This window comes from Geotrypetes seraphini, chromosome 15 (genome assembly GCF_902459505.1).
Source record: "Geotrypetes seraphini chromosome 15, aGeoSer1.1, whole genome shotgun sequence".
Classification (NCBI taxonomy): domain Eukaryota; kingdom Metazoa; phylum Chordata; class Amphibia; order Gymnophiona; family Dermophiidae; genus Geotrypetes; species Geotrypetes seraphini.
In genome coordinates, this window is record NC_047098.1 from 71,199,891 (window position 1) to 71,219,431 (window position 19,541).

Consider the following 19,541-nt stretch of genomic DNA (forward strand, 5'->3'; position numbering starts at 1 on the left):
AAGGACAGAGATGGTCAAAAAGGTGGAGGAGTAGCTCTCTATGTAAAGATCAATATCCAAGCGACCGAAATGCAAAGGACCTGGGGAGAGGAAGAAGCGATATGGATCGCTCTGAAAAGAGAAGATGGAACTTCTATCTACGTGGGTGTAGTCTACAGACCTCCGACTCAATCACAGCAAATTGATAAGGATCTGATTGTGGATATCCAAAAGTTTGGAAGGAAAGAGGAGGTGCTGCTGTTGTGAGATTTCAACCTGCCGGATGCGGACTGGAATGTTCCGTCTGCAGAATCCGAAAGAAGTAGGGAGATTGTGGATGCCTTTCAAGAGGCTCTGCTCAGACAAATGGTGACCGAACCCACAAGGGAAAAAGCGATATTGGATCTGGTCCTCACAAATGGAGAGAGTGTCTCTAATGTTCGAGTGGGTGCTCACCTGGGAAGTAGCGATCATCAAACGGTTTGGTTTCATATAACGGTTAAAGTGAAGAGCGGCCGCATGATACTTAAAGTCCTAGATTTCAAACGTACGGACTTTAATGCAATGGGAGAGTACCTGAAGAAAGAGCTGTTAGGATGGGAGGACATAAGAGAAGTGGAAAGACAGTGGTCTAAGCTGAAAGGAGCGATAAAAATGGCTACAGACCTTTATGTGAAGAAAATAAAAATAAGAGAAAAAGGAAGCCGATATGGTTCTCCAAACTAGTGGCGGAGAAAATAAAGGCGAAAGAGTTGGTGTTCGTGAAATATAAAAAAACCCAAGAAGAAGAGTGCAGAAAGGACTACAGGGTGAAACTGAAAGAAGCCAAGAGAGAGATACGTCTGGCGAAAACACAGGTGGAAGAACAAATGGCTAAAAATGTAAAAAAGGGAGACAAAAATTTTTTTCAGATATATTAGTGAAAGGAGGAAGATGAAAAATGGAATTGCTGAACTAAAAAATGCTGTAAGAAGACTTGATGCGGTCCAGAGGAGGGCGACAAAAATGATAGGAGGCTTGTGTCAGAAGACGTATGAGGAGAGACTGGAAGCCCTGAATATGTATGCCCTAGAGAGGAAAGGAGGGACAGGGGAAATATGATTCAGACGTTCAAATACTTGAAGGGTATTAATGTAGAACAAAATCTTTTCCAAAGAAAGGAAAATGGTAAAACCAGAGGACATAATTTGAGGTTGAGGGATGGTAGATTCAAGAGCAATGTTAGGAAATTATACTTTATGGAGAGGGTAGTGGATGCCTGGAATGCACTCCTGAGAGAGGTGGTGGAGAGGAAAACGGTGACTGAGTTCAAAGAAGCGTGGAATGAACACAGAGGATCTAGAATCAGAAAATAATATTAAATATTGAACTAAGGCCAGTACTGGGCAGGCTTGCATGGTCTGTGTCTGTATATGGCCGTTTGGGGGAGGATGGGCTGGAGAGGGCTTCAATAGCTGAGAGGGTTTAGATGGGATGGAGTAGGTTTTAATGGAGATTTCGGCAGTTGGAATCCAAGCACAGTACCGAGTAGAGCTTTGGATTCTTGCCCAGAAATAGTTAAGAAGAAAAAATTTAAATTGAATCAGGTTGGATGGACCATTCGGGTCTTTATCTGCCGTCATCTACTATGTTACTATGTCCTGTAGCATCCTCTCCTCGCTGCCCCCCACCACCATGTTCTGTAGACTGAGAGGACCTGTGCCCTGCATGCTCTGGGCATGTACATACGTTTTCAGACAGAACTTGCTTCTTCCATAAATTCTTTGCTCCAGGCTTGGGGATAAGCAGGTTTGGGGATTCAAAGTACTAAAGAGTTGGAAATACCTTGACCAGGACACCAGGTTTACAAAGACAGAATACAACAAAATAAGGCATTTGACATGATCTCTGCGCATAAAGCAGACAGTTCAGCACATCTATCTTGTTATTATTGGTCCTGTGGCTAAAGAAAGAAAGAGGGAGCGAGCAAAGGGGAAAGCATGGAAACAATCCTACCATGATACTGCTCTTCTCTCTGCCCTTCTGTGCCCAGTGGTAAGCCAGTTAACACAATAAAGATTGTCTCTTTATATATAGTGTCACTGAAGAGTAAAAATATGCCTGCTCCAAGTTTAGACAATAGATGTGGGGCTGGAAAGTACAGTAATTGGATCCCGATATCATTCCAAGCATCTGATCCATGCAGGGTGGTTGCTTTTCACAGAAATAATGCAGTCCATACCATAAGTACAGTAGAGGCAGGTGGGACCCAGGCTGCACAGTGAGCCAATGCTTCTGATGCGCTCATTCTCCCTGGGGGACCTGCAGGAAGTGCCATTCAGTACCCAGAGCATACCGCTCCCTTGAACAAGCAGACAGGGAGTCTCAAACTCGGGATGTACCAGAATGGAAGCTTCTACTCAGGATCCTGGCTGTGGAAGTGTGAGGACAGGAGCTCCAGAGCAGCTAATGGAGAGTTTTTCTTAGCTGGGTGCAGGCACTGTTGTCATCATTCTTTCCATTGGCTGGGAGATTGGTCTTGCTTCCATCAACTTCATCCATTTTATAAGGCACTGCAGTGTTTGTTTTCCAGTGTCATTGCCTCATACCTAGACTCATGGTCCATGTCGTTCCCCTTTATCATATAACATAGTAGATGATGATGTGGACCTTTGTGCATTCAACTCAGTTGGAACCAGGGCTAGAGTCTGACACCTTTAAGTCTCTATTCACAACTACCAGGAGATTTTTATTTCCTGTTTTTATCTTCTCCCACCTTAATTTAATCTGGCAGAACACCAACAGTGCTTGGGTGGAGGAAGGTCCTTTCTGGAAGTCTGTACTCAAGGGCCCTAAATCACAATAATTTCAAATTTTGTACCCCTTTCCCTCCAAGGATATGACTGCGATTTCTAGGGTGTCCAAAGCCTCAGCCAAACCAGGGAGCAGAAGACTTGAACTTGAGCCCAGGACCTTAATTATAGCATAGCCAGGAAGAGTTTAAAAGGAAGGCAGAGTAAAAGACTCAAGTTTTCCCTGTCTTCTCAGCAGCCTGTAGTTACAAGGAAAAAACACAATTTGAAGTGTCTGTATACAAATGCTAGAAGCCTAAAAAATAAGAGAGGTGGAGGGGCATAATCAAAAGATACGTCTAAGTCTGTTTTGGCTTTAAGTTGCTAGTCGCCCAAAGTCGGACATGGAAAAAGTCCATTTTTGAAAAACACGTCCAAAATATATACTTTTTTTTTTGAAAATTGTCTAACTTTACGTCCAGACCACTAAGTCGTCTATCTATATACCCCATTTTCGACCAAAAATTTGCCCAAGTCAAAAACGCCTGCAAAAACACCTTTTGGATGTGGGTGGGGTCAGCAAAGTGATGGACTGGACACCCAAACATTGCACCAGTGTAGTGGGGTACCTTACAGGGCACTGCTGTGAACTTCACAAAAAGGGTGCCACATACACATCTCACCACAACAACCTTATAGGTCATGGTGAGCCCCCCAAAACACTCCCTAGAACTGACTAGACCCACCTGTCTACCACCCCAATAGCCCTTATGGCTGCAGGTGCCACTTATATGACAGTACATAAGGGTTTTGGGGGTGCACATGTCATGCATGCAGTGGTTAGAGTGGCTTATGGGCCTGGGTCCTCCTCTCTATGGTTTATTAGGCCCCCCCCCCTAGACCTCTTAAGCCACCTCTGTGCAGCTCTACTAGGCTTTCCTATGCCATGCTGTCAGGTGCTATGTTTTGGAGGCAGATATGTGATGGTTTTTTTTAATGAATTTTATGGTGGTCAGTGATCACTGGGGGAGTGTATAGGGGTCTATACTTTGTCCCTGCAGTGGTTATCTTGTCACTTTAGATAACTTCTTGTGACTTAGTCCTGATTTTAGATGACCTAAGTCACAACATCCAAGTTCCGTCTAGGCAGTGTTGTTAAACTTTCGGTTATACATGGAGGAGAGCAACTAGGATGATAAAAGGAATGGAGAACCTTTCATATTCCAAAAGGTTAGACAAACTGGGGCTCTTTACCCTGGAAAAGCGGAGACTGAGAGGAGACATGATACAGACGTATAAAATCATGAAAGGCATAGAGAAGGTAGATAGGGGCAGATTCTTCAGGCTAGCGGGGACATCAAAAACAAGAGGTCATTCAGAAAAACTGAGAGGGGACAGATTCAAAACGAATGCAAGGAAGTTTTTCTTCACTCAGAGGGTGGTGGACACCTGGAACACGCTTCCAAATGAGGTAATAGGACAGAGTACAATACTGGGTTTCAAAATGGGGCTGGATGACTTCCTGGAAGCGAAGGGGATTACAGGGTATAGATAGAAGGTTACTCTACAGGTCATAAGCGAAAAGCGTATGACAGTTTTAGGGTATGAGCACTATCAGGTCTTGGACCTGAGGGGCCGACGCGTGAGCGGACTGCCGGGCTCGATGGACCTCCGGTCTGACCTGACAGGGGCAATTCTTATGTTCTTATGTTCTTAGTATGTCTGAGTCTAGGATAGTCCATGTCCCGTCCAAATCCCACCCTCACCACTCCTCCTAAAATGCCCCTTTTAGTTCTGGATGTACTGCAGCACTGTGAAGGCCTAAGTCGTTTTTAGATACGTCTAAAACCTGGTTCGATTATCGGCACGTGGACGACTTGTCTCACTGATCATCTAAGTGCCGATTTAGGCTGGTTTTTACATGTATTTCCGTTTCAATTATGAGCCTCTTAGAATATATATAGCACTGAATGATGAGGTAGATATAATAGGTATCTCAGAGACCTGGTGGAAGGAGGACAATCAATGGAATACTGTATTACTTGGGTACAAATTATATTACAAGGATATAATAGATCAATTTGGAAGGGGGAGGGGGGTTGTACTATATGTTAGAGGGAATTGAATCAAATAAAATAAACATTCTGCATGGCATAGATAGCAGTGTGGAATCTATATGGATAGAAATTCATGTATGAAGGTAAGGAATATAAAGGTAGGGTTATACTACCGTCCCCCAGAACAAAATGAGCCGACAGATGAAGAAATGTTTTCAGAGATTAGGAAAGCTGGAGAATTGGGCAACATGGGTGATTTCAATTACTCCAATATTGACTGGTTAAATGTTACATCGGGGAGTGCTAGGGAGGTAAAATTCCTAGATGTCATAAATGACTGCTTCTTGGAGCAACTGGTCCAGAAACTGACAAGAGGGGGAGCTATTTTAGATTTGGTCCTTAGTGGAATGCAAGACATAGTACAGGAGTTAACTGTGTTGGGTCTGCTGGGAAACAGTGTTCATAACGTGATCAAATTTGAGCTGATACCAGGAGTGACGTCAATAAAGAAATCTACTGTAGAGGCATGTAATTTTCGAAAGAGCGACTGATAAAATGAGAATGGTGAAGTTTCTAGAATCCTGTGGATTACAGGACTGGAGGCATCATGGATTCACTAGAGATAGGTCTTGTCAGACAAATCTGATCAATTTCTTTGACTGAGTGGCCAGAGAATTGGATTGAGGGAGTGCGCTAGAGGTGGTGTATTTAGATTTTAGCAAAGCCTTTGACAATGTTCCACAAAGACATCTAATAAATAAACCGAGTGCCCGCAGGATAAGTCCCAAAGTGACAAGCTGGGTCAAGAACTGGTTGAGTGGAAGATGACAGAGGGTAGTGATCAATAGAGATCGCTCTGAGAAAGGGAATGTTACCAGTGGTGTGCCTCAAGGTTCTCTTCTTGGGCTTGTTCTTTTTTTCAATCATATTTCTTAAATTTTCAAAAAATACAATCAAGTACAGTAATGCAGCACAGAAGCAAAGCTGCCATATACAACAAAACAAACAGCAAAGACAGTGTCACAAAGGTCAACAAGTTAAGTAACTTTCCATCCCTACACCCATCACCCCTCCCCATCCCAGGAATGTGAGGGGAAAAAAGCAAAAAAAACTCAAGTCAGGGGCAACCAAGTAAGACACGGCATGTGGAGTTAAAGTATCCAAAAAGGGCTGCCAAATATTAAGCAACATTCGTTCCTGTTTAGTATCCTAGTCGGACAGATGCATGGTTTCCATAGTTAGGAGGTGTAGCATACGTGAGTGCCAGTGGCCATAAGTAGGACTCAGGGGACCTACCCAAAGAAAAAGAAGAACCTTCAGGCCCGAGAGAATCGTCCGTCGAAGAAAACCCTTAAGGCCTCTGGGTATAAGATGTTGAAGGTCAAAAAGCCAAAACAGACTACAGTACTCCCCCAATATTCATGGGGGTTCCGTTCCAGGAACCCCCGCGAATGTTGAAAAACCGCGAATATGGTTTTTAGTGGGGGAGACAGGAGAGGGCAGCAGGAGAGGCAGGAGAGAGCAGCCGGAGCGCTGGCAAGTAAAGGAAATCACTCGCGGTATGCTCCGACTGCCTCTTCCTGCCCTAAAGTTGGGTCTTACCAATCAGGAGAGAGATGAGTTTTTCCTTAACCAATTGAAAGCGAGAATCTAATGCATCCACAGTTGCTGCGGTAATTTCATCTTTTAAAGTAGATGAAATACTGTTCAGTTTTTGAGGGGAGTTAGGCGCCATCTTATCTTCTGCGACCTTTATGTGCATAGACTTGTGTTTTTTAGAGATTCTAGACACCATCAATTCTGAGATTTGATGATATATCTGTCCATAGGTTCAAGACACACACTGCTAGGGTGTTGAAAAACTCCAAAAACATAAAGGCTGGAGGATGATTGGGGATTCTGGGGGGTCCTTTAGACAGAGCCGGGCATGCTCCACTCAAGGCATCACGTGGTCCTCCCAGAGCCTGTTCTTTTTAATATTTTTATAAATGATATTGCTGCAGGGTTGTCGGGTAAGATTTGTCTCTTTGCTGATGATACCAAAATCTATAATAGAGTAAACACGGTACTACTCGAAAGGGTCCAGAGAAGAGCAACTAAAATGGTTAAGGGGCTGTAGTAGTTGCCGTACAGTGAGAGATTATAGAAACTGGGCCTCTTCTCCCTTGAAAAGAGGAGCCTGAGAGGGGACATGATCGAAACATTCAAGATAATGAAGGGAATAGACTTAGTAGATAAAGACAGGTTGTTACCCTTTCCAAGGCAGAGAGAACGAGAGGGGATAGATTCTGTACAAATGTAAGGAAGTTCTTCTTCACCCAGAGAGTGGTGGAAAACTGGAACGTTTTTCCGGAGGCTGTTATAGGGGAATACACCCTCCAGGGATTCAAGACAAAGTTAGACAAGTTCCTGCTGAACCAGTACGTACACAGGTAAGGCTAGTCTTAGTTAGGGTACCGGTCTTTGACCTAAGGACCGCCGTGTGAGCTGACTGCTGGGCATGAAGGACCACTGGTCAGACCCAGCAGCGGTAATTCTTATGTTCTTAACTAAAATGGTGTGTGGTCTTCGTGATGAGGCGTATGGGGACAGATTTAAAAATCTCTATCTCTATACTTTGGAGGAAAGGCGGAAGAGGGAAGATATGATAGAGACATTTAAATACCTACGGTGGTGTAAATGCGCATGAGTCGAGTCTCTTTAATGTGAAAGGAAGCTCTGGAATGAGAAGGCATAGGATGAAGTTAAGAGGTGATAGGCTCCGGAGTAATCTAAGGAAATACTTTTTTACAGAAAGGGTGGTAGATATGTGGAACAGTCTTCCAGTAGAAATGGTGGAGACAGAGACTGTCTGATTTTAAGAAAGCCTGGGATAGGCACGTGGGATCTCTTAGAGTGAGGAAGAGATAATGGTTACTGCGATGGGAAGACTGGATGGGCCATTTGGCATTTTCTGCCATCATGTTTCTATGGGATAGGTGACAAAGTTCAGTTGTGGATTAGGAATTGGTTATCGGATAGAAAACAGGGGGTAGGGGGAAAATCGTCATTTTTCTCAATGGAGGAGAGTAAACAGTAGAGTGCTGCAGGGGTCTGTACTGGGACTGGTGCTATTTAACTTATTTATAAATGATCTGGAAATTGGAACGACAAGTGAGGTGATTAAATTTGCAGATGACACTAAACTGTTCAAAATTGTTAAAACGGATGTGGATTGTGAAAAATTGCAGGCAGACCTTATGAAATTGACCCAGCAAGATACTCCAAGAATCCTGTTTGCCAAAATAATGGCAACTCTTAAAGGCAGAGATGCCTCTTAAGTAAGATGTACTCTTGATCTCCCCTCCTTATTGTAATTTCCCACCCTGTTCTTTCCTTTCAGTTATGTAGTTCTACCTCAATTCCTTTTTGTTCCAGTTTTGTCTTGTAGTTTTATTTGATTTGTTACTAATTTGTTGTTTTTACTTTATTTTTAACCTTTTTATTAACATTTTATGTTATGCCAGTGGTTCTCAACCCTGTCCTAGGGGGCCCCCAGCCAGTTGTGTTTTCTAGATATCCCTAATGAATATGCATGAGAGAGATTTGCATATAATGGAGGAGACAGGCATGCAAATGTCTTATACATATTCATTAGGGATATCTTGAAAAACCCAACTGGCTGGGGGTCCCCTAGGACAGGGTTGAGAACCACTGTGTTAGGCCCTTGTATTGTATTGTAAACCGCCAAGAAGTCTGATTTGGCGGTATAGCAAATTTTTAATAAACTTGGAAGGCAATGGCAAACCACTCCTGTACTTTGCCTTGAAACATCACAGGGGAGATCCTCACTGTGCATGCAGCCATGGGTCGGTCGTCCACTCAGAGGCATACACCCGCCCTTGATCTCCCCAAAGTTCACAAAGATCTGATGAAGGATCTCAGACTATTGGAGGCCACTTTCAAAGGGGTTGGCATGTTAGCCTCACAGAGCAAAATTGGATACCTTAGGTGGCACCTTACGGACTAACCAGTTTATTGAGGCGTGAGTCCACTTTGTCAGATGCTTGAAGATCAGGAAAAGGGTAAATATACAAGAAGATGCATAAGGGACAGCGTGAGATACAAAGATGAAATGTTAAAATGTTCAGAGCAGGGAGTAGTAATAGCAGCACAGTTCGGTTAACTGACAACTCTGGTGGATAAGAGAGAAAAAGATGGAATGATCTCAGAATAGTTAAGTCCGTTCATAGCTGCAGGTAACCAAGAATCTATTTTCCCTATTCAAGTTTAGGGTGATGATGTTAAGCTTTTTGATGAGTTCTAATTCAGCAGTTTAACACTGGAGTGTCCCTTTAAAGTTCCTTTATAGCAGTACCTTAAGGCCATGTGTCATGGAAGGGTGACATGTTCCCCCTACAGGTCAATGTTGTAATTTCTAATGTCTGAGAAATGTCCATTTATTCTTTTTCTTAGGGACCGTCCTGTGAAGACGTTGCTGGCAGGTGATAGCATTGGCAGAAGAGCAGGTAAATGCTGCAGTTGCTGTTGTTGGGTCCTGTAATAATCTTACCCAGTTGAATGTGGGGGCAGAGTTGGCATCTGACTTTCTGGAAGGGTCTAGTCCAAGGGTGTGGGTAACCACATGCCTCAAAGGCTACAACTCAGTCAATGAATATGCATGAGATCTATTTGCATACAATGGAAGTAATACTTGCAAATCAATGGCCCTGTTGATTTGCTTTTTCATTTCATTGGGTAATTTGTCCAAACGGGAGACTTTCTCAAAACAAATGCAGTTGTACATGGCAGGAGACAGTGAACTAGAGGTAGATGATGGGTAGTCGTTGGATGCATGTTGGTTATGTGTGATAGTCAGTCGGTTTCCAGTATAATGAGGTTCTTATATGTCCCTCATGTAACTGCATAGTGTAGTCTCCAGAAAGAGAACCTCCAGATAATGGGGTGGAATTTGTTAACTTCCTATGGGAGGTTGCATTACTTATTCTTTGCAATCAAGGATGATCCAATTCGTTGGTTGTCCTCTCTGTGACAGGTAGGAAAGGACAGATATTGCAATAGCTTTGATTTCTCCCACCGCTTTGGCCATGATCTCCCTACTCCATCCCATTCATTTTTGCAAAGTGCAGATGACCTTACACAGTTGGGATAAAGCAGCACAGAGTCATGCTTGTCTCCCTATACCTCTTCCCACAGTGACACAAATTACAATACCTCTAGACCAGTGGCTTTCAACCCAGTTCTCAAGTACCACTTGGTCAGCTGGTTTTTCAGGATATCCACAATGAGAGAGATCTGCATATCAAAAAGGCAATGAACATGAATCTATCATGGATATCATGAAAACCTGAATGACCAGCTGGATCCTGAGGTCTGGTTGAAAACCACTGCCCTAAATACTAGTATGCCACCTAGAGCTTTGCCAAATCACAGAAGAGCTCTGCAGTGGTCTATGGCAACCAGTGGGCCCAGCAAGATACTCTTGTAAATGGTTTGTCAAATTTAGAGAGCAACAGATTCCAGAGCTTAACTATTCTTTGATTGAAACAGTATTTCCTTCTATTTATTTTAAAAGTACTTCCATGTAATTTCATTGAGTGTCCCCTGGTGTTTGTACCTTTTGAAAGAGGGTGGGTTTATGACCTGGATGTTTTTCTCCCATAACCAAACAATTCAGAATACATCTAGGGCACAATTTGACTGCTTGGAGCTAAACCTGTTTTAATAACAAATAAATGCCAATAAAGTGCCCAAAGTGGAGGGATGTAAGCATGACCCCCCCCCCCCCCACACACACACACTTCTCCAGTGGTCACAGACCCCCTCCCACCCACCCCCCAAAGATGTAAATAAAACAGTAGTACCTGCCTGTATGGCAGTCTTAGTAGAGCAGGTTCCTGGAATAGCCTAGTAGGATAGCTCACATGGGATCTCTCAGAGAGAGAAAGAGATCATGGTTCCTGCAGATGGGCAGACTGGATGGGCCATTTGGCCTTTCTCTGATGTCATGTTTCTATGTTTCACTCTTCTTTTATTTTGTTACATTCTCTTTCTGAAATTACATTGGCCCTGGGCCTCACTCTACTTTGCATAGTGTCTGCTTTCTTAATCTAATAAGTGGTTATTGCACTTCTTTGCTCTGGGGGTCTGGGGTGAGGGAGTGGGCTGGAGATGTTCATTGAGGGATGGTTGGACTGTGGAGTGAGCATGAGTGGGATCTCGTTTGTGTGAGTACATGAGTTGGATCTCTTTGGGGGTGTTGTACCAGGTTGTTTGTTTTTTTTTAACACTACAGAGTTGCCAAGTGGCTCCAGATTTTTTCGGGATAGGTTGATCCAACCCTGGTTTTGTGCCTTGTATACACGAGTTTGTCGTTCTGGTTTGCTTATATCATTACTTTCCTTTCAACATGCAGGATGCAACAGGGGTAAAACCAGGACTGGATCAATGGCTCAAACCCTGTGCTGCTCCTTGTGACCTGGGGTAAATTACTTAATCCTCCACTGCCCCAAGTACATTAGATGGATTGTGAACCCACCGGGACAGATAGAGAAAATGCTTGGGTATCGACATGTAACTACAAAAAGGCAGTCTATTAGTCCTTCCCTTTATCCCTTGTGTACTAAGGACTTGCAGTCTTCCCTGTCTACCACCTCACTGAGGTCGATTCAGAGAAGCTAATCCAAGCTTGGTTTTGCCATAGCATATCTATGGAAATGTAGATATGGTAGGGTAAAACGTGGCCTGGATCAGCCTGTTCAGATAGACTACAGTGAGGTAACCTCATGTTAGTGGGACTGTACATCAGGGCTCTTTGTCCATCACAAAACCCTGGATAGGAATCTTTTATCATCTTAAGCCTCAATCCATTATATCCACAATTAGAATTCATTGACTTTCAAAGGAGGAGTCCCCAGAGACCCATCCGCACCACCACAAAGCTAAGAGGGATGTACACGGCTGCTTTTAATCTTCCCTTTCATTATACCATTACCAATATATACAGTGAAGATTTTCTTTGATTGTCGAAGTGCCTCCATTTTTGAAACTCTAATTATCATCCAGCATTCCATGGATGCACAATAAACCTCATGGTAAGTGTTAGTAAGAAATGAAATGGTAAAATGCTATTTAACGGGTGCTATATGCGGCCCATTTTATTGCAGCCAAATCTGTACAGCATATCTTACACCATAACACCGATGAAAACAAAAAACTGTGGATACAGATGTTCTGGAGATAATTTATTATACACTGACATATAAAAACATGAAAATTCAATTAAAAAAGTACAATGATAAAAAATACAGTGATAAAAATCCAACCGGACCCGAACACCATAACACCCACAGGTGAGCGCTGCAGCTTTCAGACTACTTAACCGAACTTTTCTCTGCGTGTCCTTCATTGCCCCCTCAAAACTAAAGAACTAAAAATCCTTTCGGAATGCAGTATACGAGTGGAGAAGGTGTTGGGAGGTGAGGAAAAGAGGAACAAATAGACACTCAATCAGTCTTCAAGTGAACTACAAACAGTCTTGCAAAGAACATAAGAACTTAAGAATCGCCACTGCTGGGTCAGACCAGTGGTCGGTCCATCGTGCCCAGCACAGTCACAGTCTGTTTTCCTGGGGGTCCCCTGCGGCATTCCTCCCTTGCCTCCCTTTTAGCAATGAAGTTAAAAAAGTTTGGATGATATCAGCCCCAAGTAATTTTACAGAGGTGCGTCTCTGCTCCCCTCAATGACCATGTTAGGTGCTAGATTAAACCATGCTTGGAGAGCACCTACCGCAAGAAGGTCAAGGACGAGAGAGCAGTAGCTTTTCCTCATGCCTCTCATAACAATAGAGACTGGGAGACTGCCAGATGCCACATTTATTTCTTTGCTGTCATGTCCATTCACAGGCATATGATTTCATTGGTTTCCTATTTTAAACCACACTCCCTGCAGAGAGAGGATTTTGCCATTATCTCAGACCCTCTACAGAAGGCTAACAATTTCAGCAAAACTTTCAGATGTTCTTTTTTAAAACAGAGCTGTTCGTGGTGAAAGACTGTGTGACTCAGGCTCAGATGCGCAACGGTTTTCCTTGCAAAAGTGCTCAAAAGTGTTCTCTGGGGCTTCTACCAATAGCAGTAGCAGCACTCACCTCTTCCAGGGGAATGTGGAGCACAGTGGTTAAAGCTATAGCCTCGGCACACTGAGGTTGTGGATCAAACCCATGCTGCTCCTTGTGAGTCTGGGCAAGTCACTTAATCCCCCCCCCTTGCCCCAGGTACATTAGATAGATTGTGAGCCCACTGGGAAAGACAGGGAAAAATACTCAAGTACCTGAATAAATTCTAATAAACTGTTATAGAAAACAGAAAAAAGAAACCATTTTTTATGGCAGGTCTGGAGCTTCCAGTAGCTGTTGTGCATGTGTTGTATGAGTGTATGTCCTGCATCTAACCACTCCCTGCCGGCTCATCTGCTCCACTTGCACATGGTCTGACTCTTAACATCCAGAATTCCTATCCCGAATGTTAAGAAACCTACAGCCCAAACTATGGTGCACACTACCCACAAACCTTTGTGAAACATCCATTATCAAATCCAAGGCTCTGTTCTTCATTGTCTCTCTATCCTATAACGAATGGACTTCCTACCCTCCTCTCCTCCATGCCTCACTGTATTTTGTCAGCCCATATTGGATGATTATTCATCATGTAAATGTGGTTTTAAATCTGTTTTTTTTCCCTCTACCTTGCCTAGTCACCTCAAAGAGGTTTCAAAATCTTCAAGCCCTTGATCCTTCCACACTCTCATCCACTGTTTCATCTCTCTTTGCTTCCACTATGTTATCTAATCTGTCCACGAGGCTGTCTCTTCATTCTCTCCTCTGCTCTGGACACCTGTGCTCACCCAGTTCCTCACTGTGTCAGGAGTACCAAACCTCAACCTTGGCTCACTCCCAGTGTTCGTAACTTACGTTCCTGCACCCTCTGTACTAAGCGCCTTTGACTCAAATCTCGCACACGTGCTGACTTTCTTCACTTTAAATTTATGTTGACCTCCTTTAATTCTGCAGTTACACGGGCCAAGCAAGACTACTACATCCAACTAACTAACTTCCTTTCTTCCAACCCCTGTCGTCTCTTTGCCAGGCTTAACTCCCTCCTCAGAGCACTCCCACTTCTGACCCCTCCTTCTCTCTCTCTCTCTAGATTATGGCTGATTACTTCCATGACAAGGTCCACAAGACCGCTCCTGAATTCACTACAAAGTCACATCCTTCTCCCCTACCCACCATTCACTCTCCTGATCTTCAATCTCTCACCTCCCCTTCATCCTTCACCCAAACAGCTCAGGAAGCTTCTCCTATCTGGTCCTGCCCTCTTGTCCCTCCATCAACTACTGCTGACTTTTCTGCCTTCTCTGTAATCACAGAGGAAGAAACTGCACAACTTCTGTCTTCAGTCAAGCCTACTACATGCCCCTCAGACCCTATTCCCACCCGTCTACTCGATCCCATCTCACATACTGGTATCCCTCCCATATGTCATATTCTCAATCTATCTCTTTTCACTGCAACTGTCCCTGCTGCCTTCAAACATGTGGTGGTTAAACCGCTTCTCAGAAAACCCTCACTGGACCCCTCCTGCCCGTCCCAACTATTGCCCTGTCTCCCTTCTTCTGTTCTTATCCAAGAAACTTGAGTGTGCTATTCTCTATTGCTGCCTGGACTTCCTTTCAACTTGACAGATTCTCGATCCTCTACAATCTAGTTTTCGCCCTCAACACTCACAGGGACTGCCCTCACTAAGGTCTGCAGTGACTTGTTCATGGCCAGATCTAAGGGCCTTTACTCTATCCTTATCCTTCTTGACCTGTCTGCTGCCTTTGATACTGTAAATCACAGCTTACTCCTTGATACGCTGTCCTCGATTGGATTCCATGACTTGAGTATCCAAATGTAAACCACTTAGTCTATAAGTGGTATATAAATATTAAAATAAACCTTAGAAAGAGAGAAAAACGCCCCAAGGACCGGATTTGAGGATCATCATGATGTGGAAACTGGACTGAAAGATGATTGCTCTTTTGACCTAGGCTGCTGCAGTTGAGCATTCACGGTGCTGCAATGGGGGACGGAGGTGGGAGGGGAACACAGCCCTTGGAAAAGTAATTCTCCGCAGGAACAATCCTGTGTCTGGTTTCCAAGTCATTTAGGGGAAGGCCTTACTTTTTCTTCTTTCCTAGACATTCAACACATATTTTACAGAAAGACATGAAAGATTGCATTTGGCATTAATTCCCCTAAGTGCAACCATTTGTTACTGTTGTGGAAATGCAGAGCAGCAAAACATAGCTACTGCTCTTCACTTATAGGCTGCCATCAATTCCAGATGTTGGCCAGATGATCTCTTTCTTTTTACTTGTACAAAAAGAGGAAACACACACAATAGAAACCCTCCTATCTACAAAGTCTAAAGGTCATTTCTGCATTCAAATCAGTTCTTCCTTAAACCTATCTGTCTGCCAAGCAATAAATCAATCTGCACCTAGCACATCTCACTGTGATTCTTCATTGAGATCCAGGTGAGTATTCGTCAACACCCTCTGGTTCATCGTTATCCATGCTCGAATCAATAGGACAGCAATATAAAATTGTCATGCAGAACCCCTGAGTTTAATGCTTAGTCCTAGGCCCTCCCCTTGAGGCCAGCTGATTAGGACTGCAAGGACAGTAATCACATCTCCTGGAGAAAGGACACCTGAAATATTAATTATATAATACCATCATTGCTTCCATACGGTGCTAGTGCAGTCTCAGCTCTGTAGTGTTGACAATCTAATGTAGGGTTAACATATTTAAAAAAAGAAAACCACGGATACATGACCCCGCCCCGTTCTGCCACCAGCAAGCCTCCTCTCTGCTACAAGCTCCAACTGTGTCTGGGGGGTCTGGAGCATGCGCGGATGCATGTGACATCACACGCGCATGCTCAGAGGCCCTCCAGATGTGGCTGGAGCTTGTAGGTTATTTCCAGAACCTGGACAAATGCGGGGTTGGATCACTACAAATGCAGGCTTTTCCTAATTATGACAGGAATAGCTATGCAAATGATAATCTGCAATTGGAAAAATTGCGACCGTCTCAACTTTCCTTTTTGGTGGGCCAGTTTATATTTAGGTTACAAATATGAAAAGATGAATGCTGATATGTTGGGGCATAGTAATTTTTTTAATTTGTTTTGGGACCCGTTGGCATCTTTTGTTACTTCAGCATAGTTGTCTTTATTTTATTTTTGTTTATTTTTATACATATCCAGGACTGGGTGGGGGGGGATATCTTTTTGGTTTATTTCTTGATTAAAATGTTGGATAGGAGGGGAGGGATATTTTTCTTCGGCATTGTTATTGATGGAATTTAAGTGCTTAGGTTGATTATTAATGTCTGTATAATTTCTGACACTTTGTATTAGTTTTAAAAATTAATAAAGATTTTTAAAAAAAAGAAACTCCTTTCCCTCCCTCCCTCCTTTCTCCCTGGTTTGGCATTTCTGTCATCTTCCCTTCCTTCCATGCCCTGGCATCTCTTCCTCCCCCTCCATGGCCTGGCATTTCCTTTCTTTCCTTCTTTTCCCTCCCTCCTCACCTTCCCCATGGTCTGGCATCTCTCTTTCATCTCCTCTCCCTCCCTCCCTTTGTCACCCTGCAGCCAGCAGTGCAACGTTCACAATTCTCTGCTCTTGCCGGTGTTGGGCCTTTCTTTCTGCCAGGTCCTACCTTCGCAGAAACAGGAAGTAGGTGGGACCCGGCAGAGAGCAGGCACCGTGTGAACGCTGCTGCTGCTAGGAAGAAGTTCTTGATGCCAGCACCCTCAGAGGAGTCATCGGAGCACCCCCTTATGGGCTGTACCCAAGGTGGATCACTCCTCCCCGGTTCCCCCCTTGGAAAATGATAAATAGTAGTAGTAGTGGTAGAACATTTCAAATAAAGTTTGTCATTCCTATTTACAATTTGCTCATCAGTTGACTTGGATAATTTGCAGTCTTTAAAATCTGTCTGTTCTGAATTTACTATGTCTACTACGTTTACTACGTCAATTATGGTCTCTTGCAGCCTCATTATCAGGATGCCCTATCTTCCCTATTTTGGTGTTATCTTTTAAAGATACCTTCTGAACCATTCTCTTCTGAGCAGCTGTCAGCCTTCCCCCAGTTTCTACTTTAAAAGCTGCTCTATCTCCTTTTTAAATGTTAATGCCAGCAGCCTGGTTTCATCCTGGTTAAGGTAGAGCCCATCTTTGCAGAATAAGCTCCCCCTTCCTCAGAATGTTGCCCAGTTCCTAACAAATCTAAAACCCTCTTCCCTGCAATACAATACAATAAATGGATTTCTAGACTCCATAACCAAATAGTTCTATGCGGTTTACAAAAGAATTATAAAAATATAAACAGATCTGAAAGTAGGGAATCTAATTGCCTATGAATTTATCAAAAAGAAACGTCTTCATCGCCTCATCCACTTGTTGAGATTCTAGAGCTCTGCCTGTCTCTTGGGTCCTGTGTGTGGATCAGGGAACACATCTGAAAATGCTACTGTGGAGCTTCTGGATTTTAGTTTCATACCTAAGACCCTACATTTGGCTTCCAGAACCTCCCTCCTACATTTTCCTATTTCATTTATACTCAACATTTACCAAGACAGCAGGCTCCTCCCCAGCACTGTCTATAATCTTATCTAGGTGATAAGATTATAGACAGTGGGAGGGATCTTGATCGGGCAGATTTGTTGGGCCGCCGGCCCTTTTCTGCCGTCATATTCTATGTTTCTATACATGAGGTTCACCACCCAGCTATCTACATGCCTAATAAAGCTCCCAATACAACAGCCACCCTATCCCTTCTGTCCTGGGCAGAAGCTCCAAGATGCACAGCCTCGGTGCAAGAGGATATTGTATCCCCGGTAAGCAGGTCCTGGCTACAGGATTACTTCCTGCTTCACCAGGGTGATGCTTTCCTCTAAAAAGACTGTCCTCCTCCAAGGTAGCACATGGGCTACCAGACATGAGGTGGGACTTCTCTACAACCTCCCTGTAGGTCTCCTCTATGTACTTCTCTCCCTCAGTTCCTCCAAGTCTAGCCTCTAGAGATTGGACCTATTCCCTAAGTACAGGAGCTCTTTGCAGTGAGTACACACATATGACCTCTCATCAAGCATGTGACACTCAGATTGGATAGCCCCTTTCTTACTGCTGCCTGCATCTTAATATTGATGATTTCTTGGTTATGTTGCTAAGGGGGTGGGAATATGTACACTAAGGTCCCCTAAGATTGCCAGTTATATGCTAGGCTATGGTATTATTTACTTTAATGTTATTGGTAGGTTTCCCTCCAAGGATCTGTAGTTCTAAGAGCTAATTACTTGCTAATAGAGATACCCATATTATTTTTGTAGCCTTCTAATTGGTTCAAGAGCTTATAAATCATGGATCTGGGGAGGGAATATTTAAGTCTAAACTGAGGCTTCCTGAGGATATTAGCTGTGCTTTATACTGATACTAGAGCAATTTTAAAATAGCCCCGTTGAATGCTAGCCTCTGAGCTACAACAAAGACTTTCTATGCTAAACCCTCTCCCCCCATCAAAAAAAAAAAAAAGCCTATCCCTTAAAGTCTCTTGCTAAGTGAGCAGAGTACTTAAAATAAAATAAAGTGCCTAAGCTTACCTATTCAATTTTGTCTATCATTCCCCAAGTTTACAAGCAACCCAGGTTCTCAGTGATGGCTCCAAGGTGGTAGAACTCCCTTTCAAAGGAATTAAACAAGAAAAGACACTGGAAAGTTCAAGAAAGGGATCAAGACCATCCTCTTCACAGACTACTTTAGCTAATAATGCGACATAGAGGAGACTGGCTAGTCCCCACTAAGAACACAATAGAGTGAACACAGTAGAGATACCCAGAATTGCGGAGTTATGATAAATACAGATAACTAGAACTATCTAAGATGAAAATAGATGTGCAAATACGTAGGATTTAGTATGAACATAGTACATAATACTAGTATTATATGTAGGATGAATGATTATGGTATAAATGTGTCTGTATTGAAAACTATCTCAGAAAATGCTAACTCTGTATTGTAACACCATGTAAACTGCTCTCAATAAACTTCCCAGCAAACTCTCACAATCAAAGTGGTTGACATATTTTGTACCTGGGGCAATGAACTGTTAAAGGAGCTTTAGTGGGAATGAAACTCACAGCACTTCATCTCTAGACTAAAGGAAAAATCATCCCCGCCCCACTTATGTGCTTATACTTCCTGTTCAAGTTCAAGTTTATTTATTCTTGATGAATCGCCTATATAAATTGCTAGGCGATGTACAATGAAATAACATGTATTAATAAATGAAACAAGTACAATATTAATGGTGACATAAAAACAAATTTGTTGTTAGTTAAAATATGACACACTTTACAAACTGATTGTAAACCTAATTTTAAAATAATGTGTGGGTAAAACATACAAGACATGTGTGGTTAAGTGGGGGAGTAGTTACAATTTTTGATAGAAGAGAAGAAAAAACATAAAAGGGAAAAACAAAAGGTGGGTAATAATGGCTGTTTTAAAAAAAAATAAAAAATAGAAAACTCGGTAATGATTAAAAGATTATCAATTTTTATTTGTCCTAAGATCCATACGCATCTTTAAAGAGAAAGGTTTTTAGCATTTTTTTAAACA

General features: G+C 42.9%; 1 protein-coding gene across 1 annotated transcript in view; it reads right to left on the reverse strand.

Annotated features, from left to right (window-relative positions):
* MYL10 (myosin light chain 10) overlaps positions 1-2,036 on the reverse strand; it is a 44,092-nt gene extending 42,056 nt beyond the window's left edge. The window contains exon 1 of the mRNA XM_033921198.1: positions 1,975-2,036. Coding sequence (XP_033777089.1) covers positions 1,975-1,977 — 3 coding nt within the window. The 5' untranslated portion in view covers positions 1,978-2,036. The remainder of the gene's footprint in view (positions 1-1,974) is intronic.
* Positions 2,037-19,541: the final 17,505 nt, after the last annotated feature.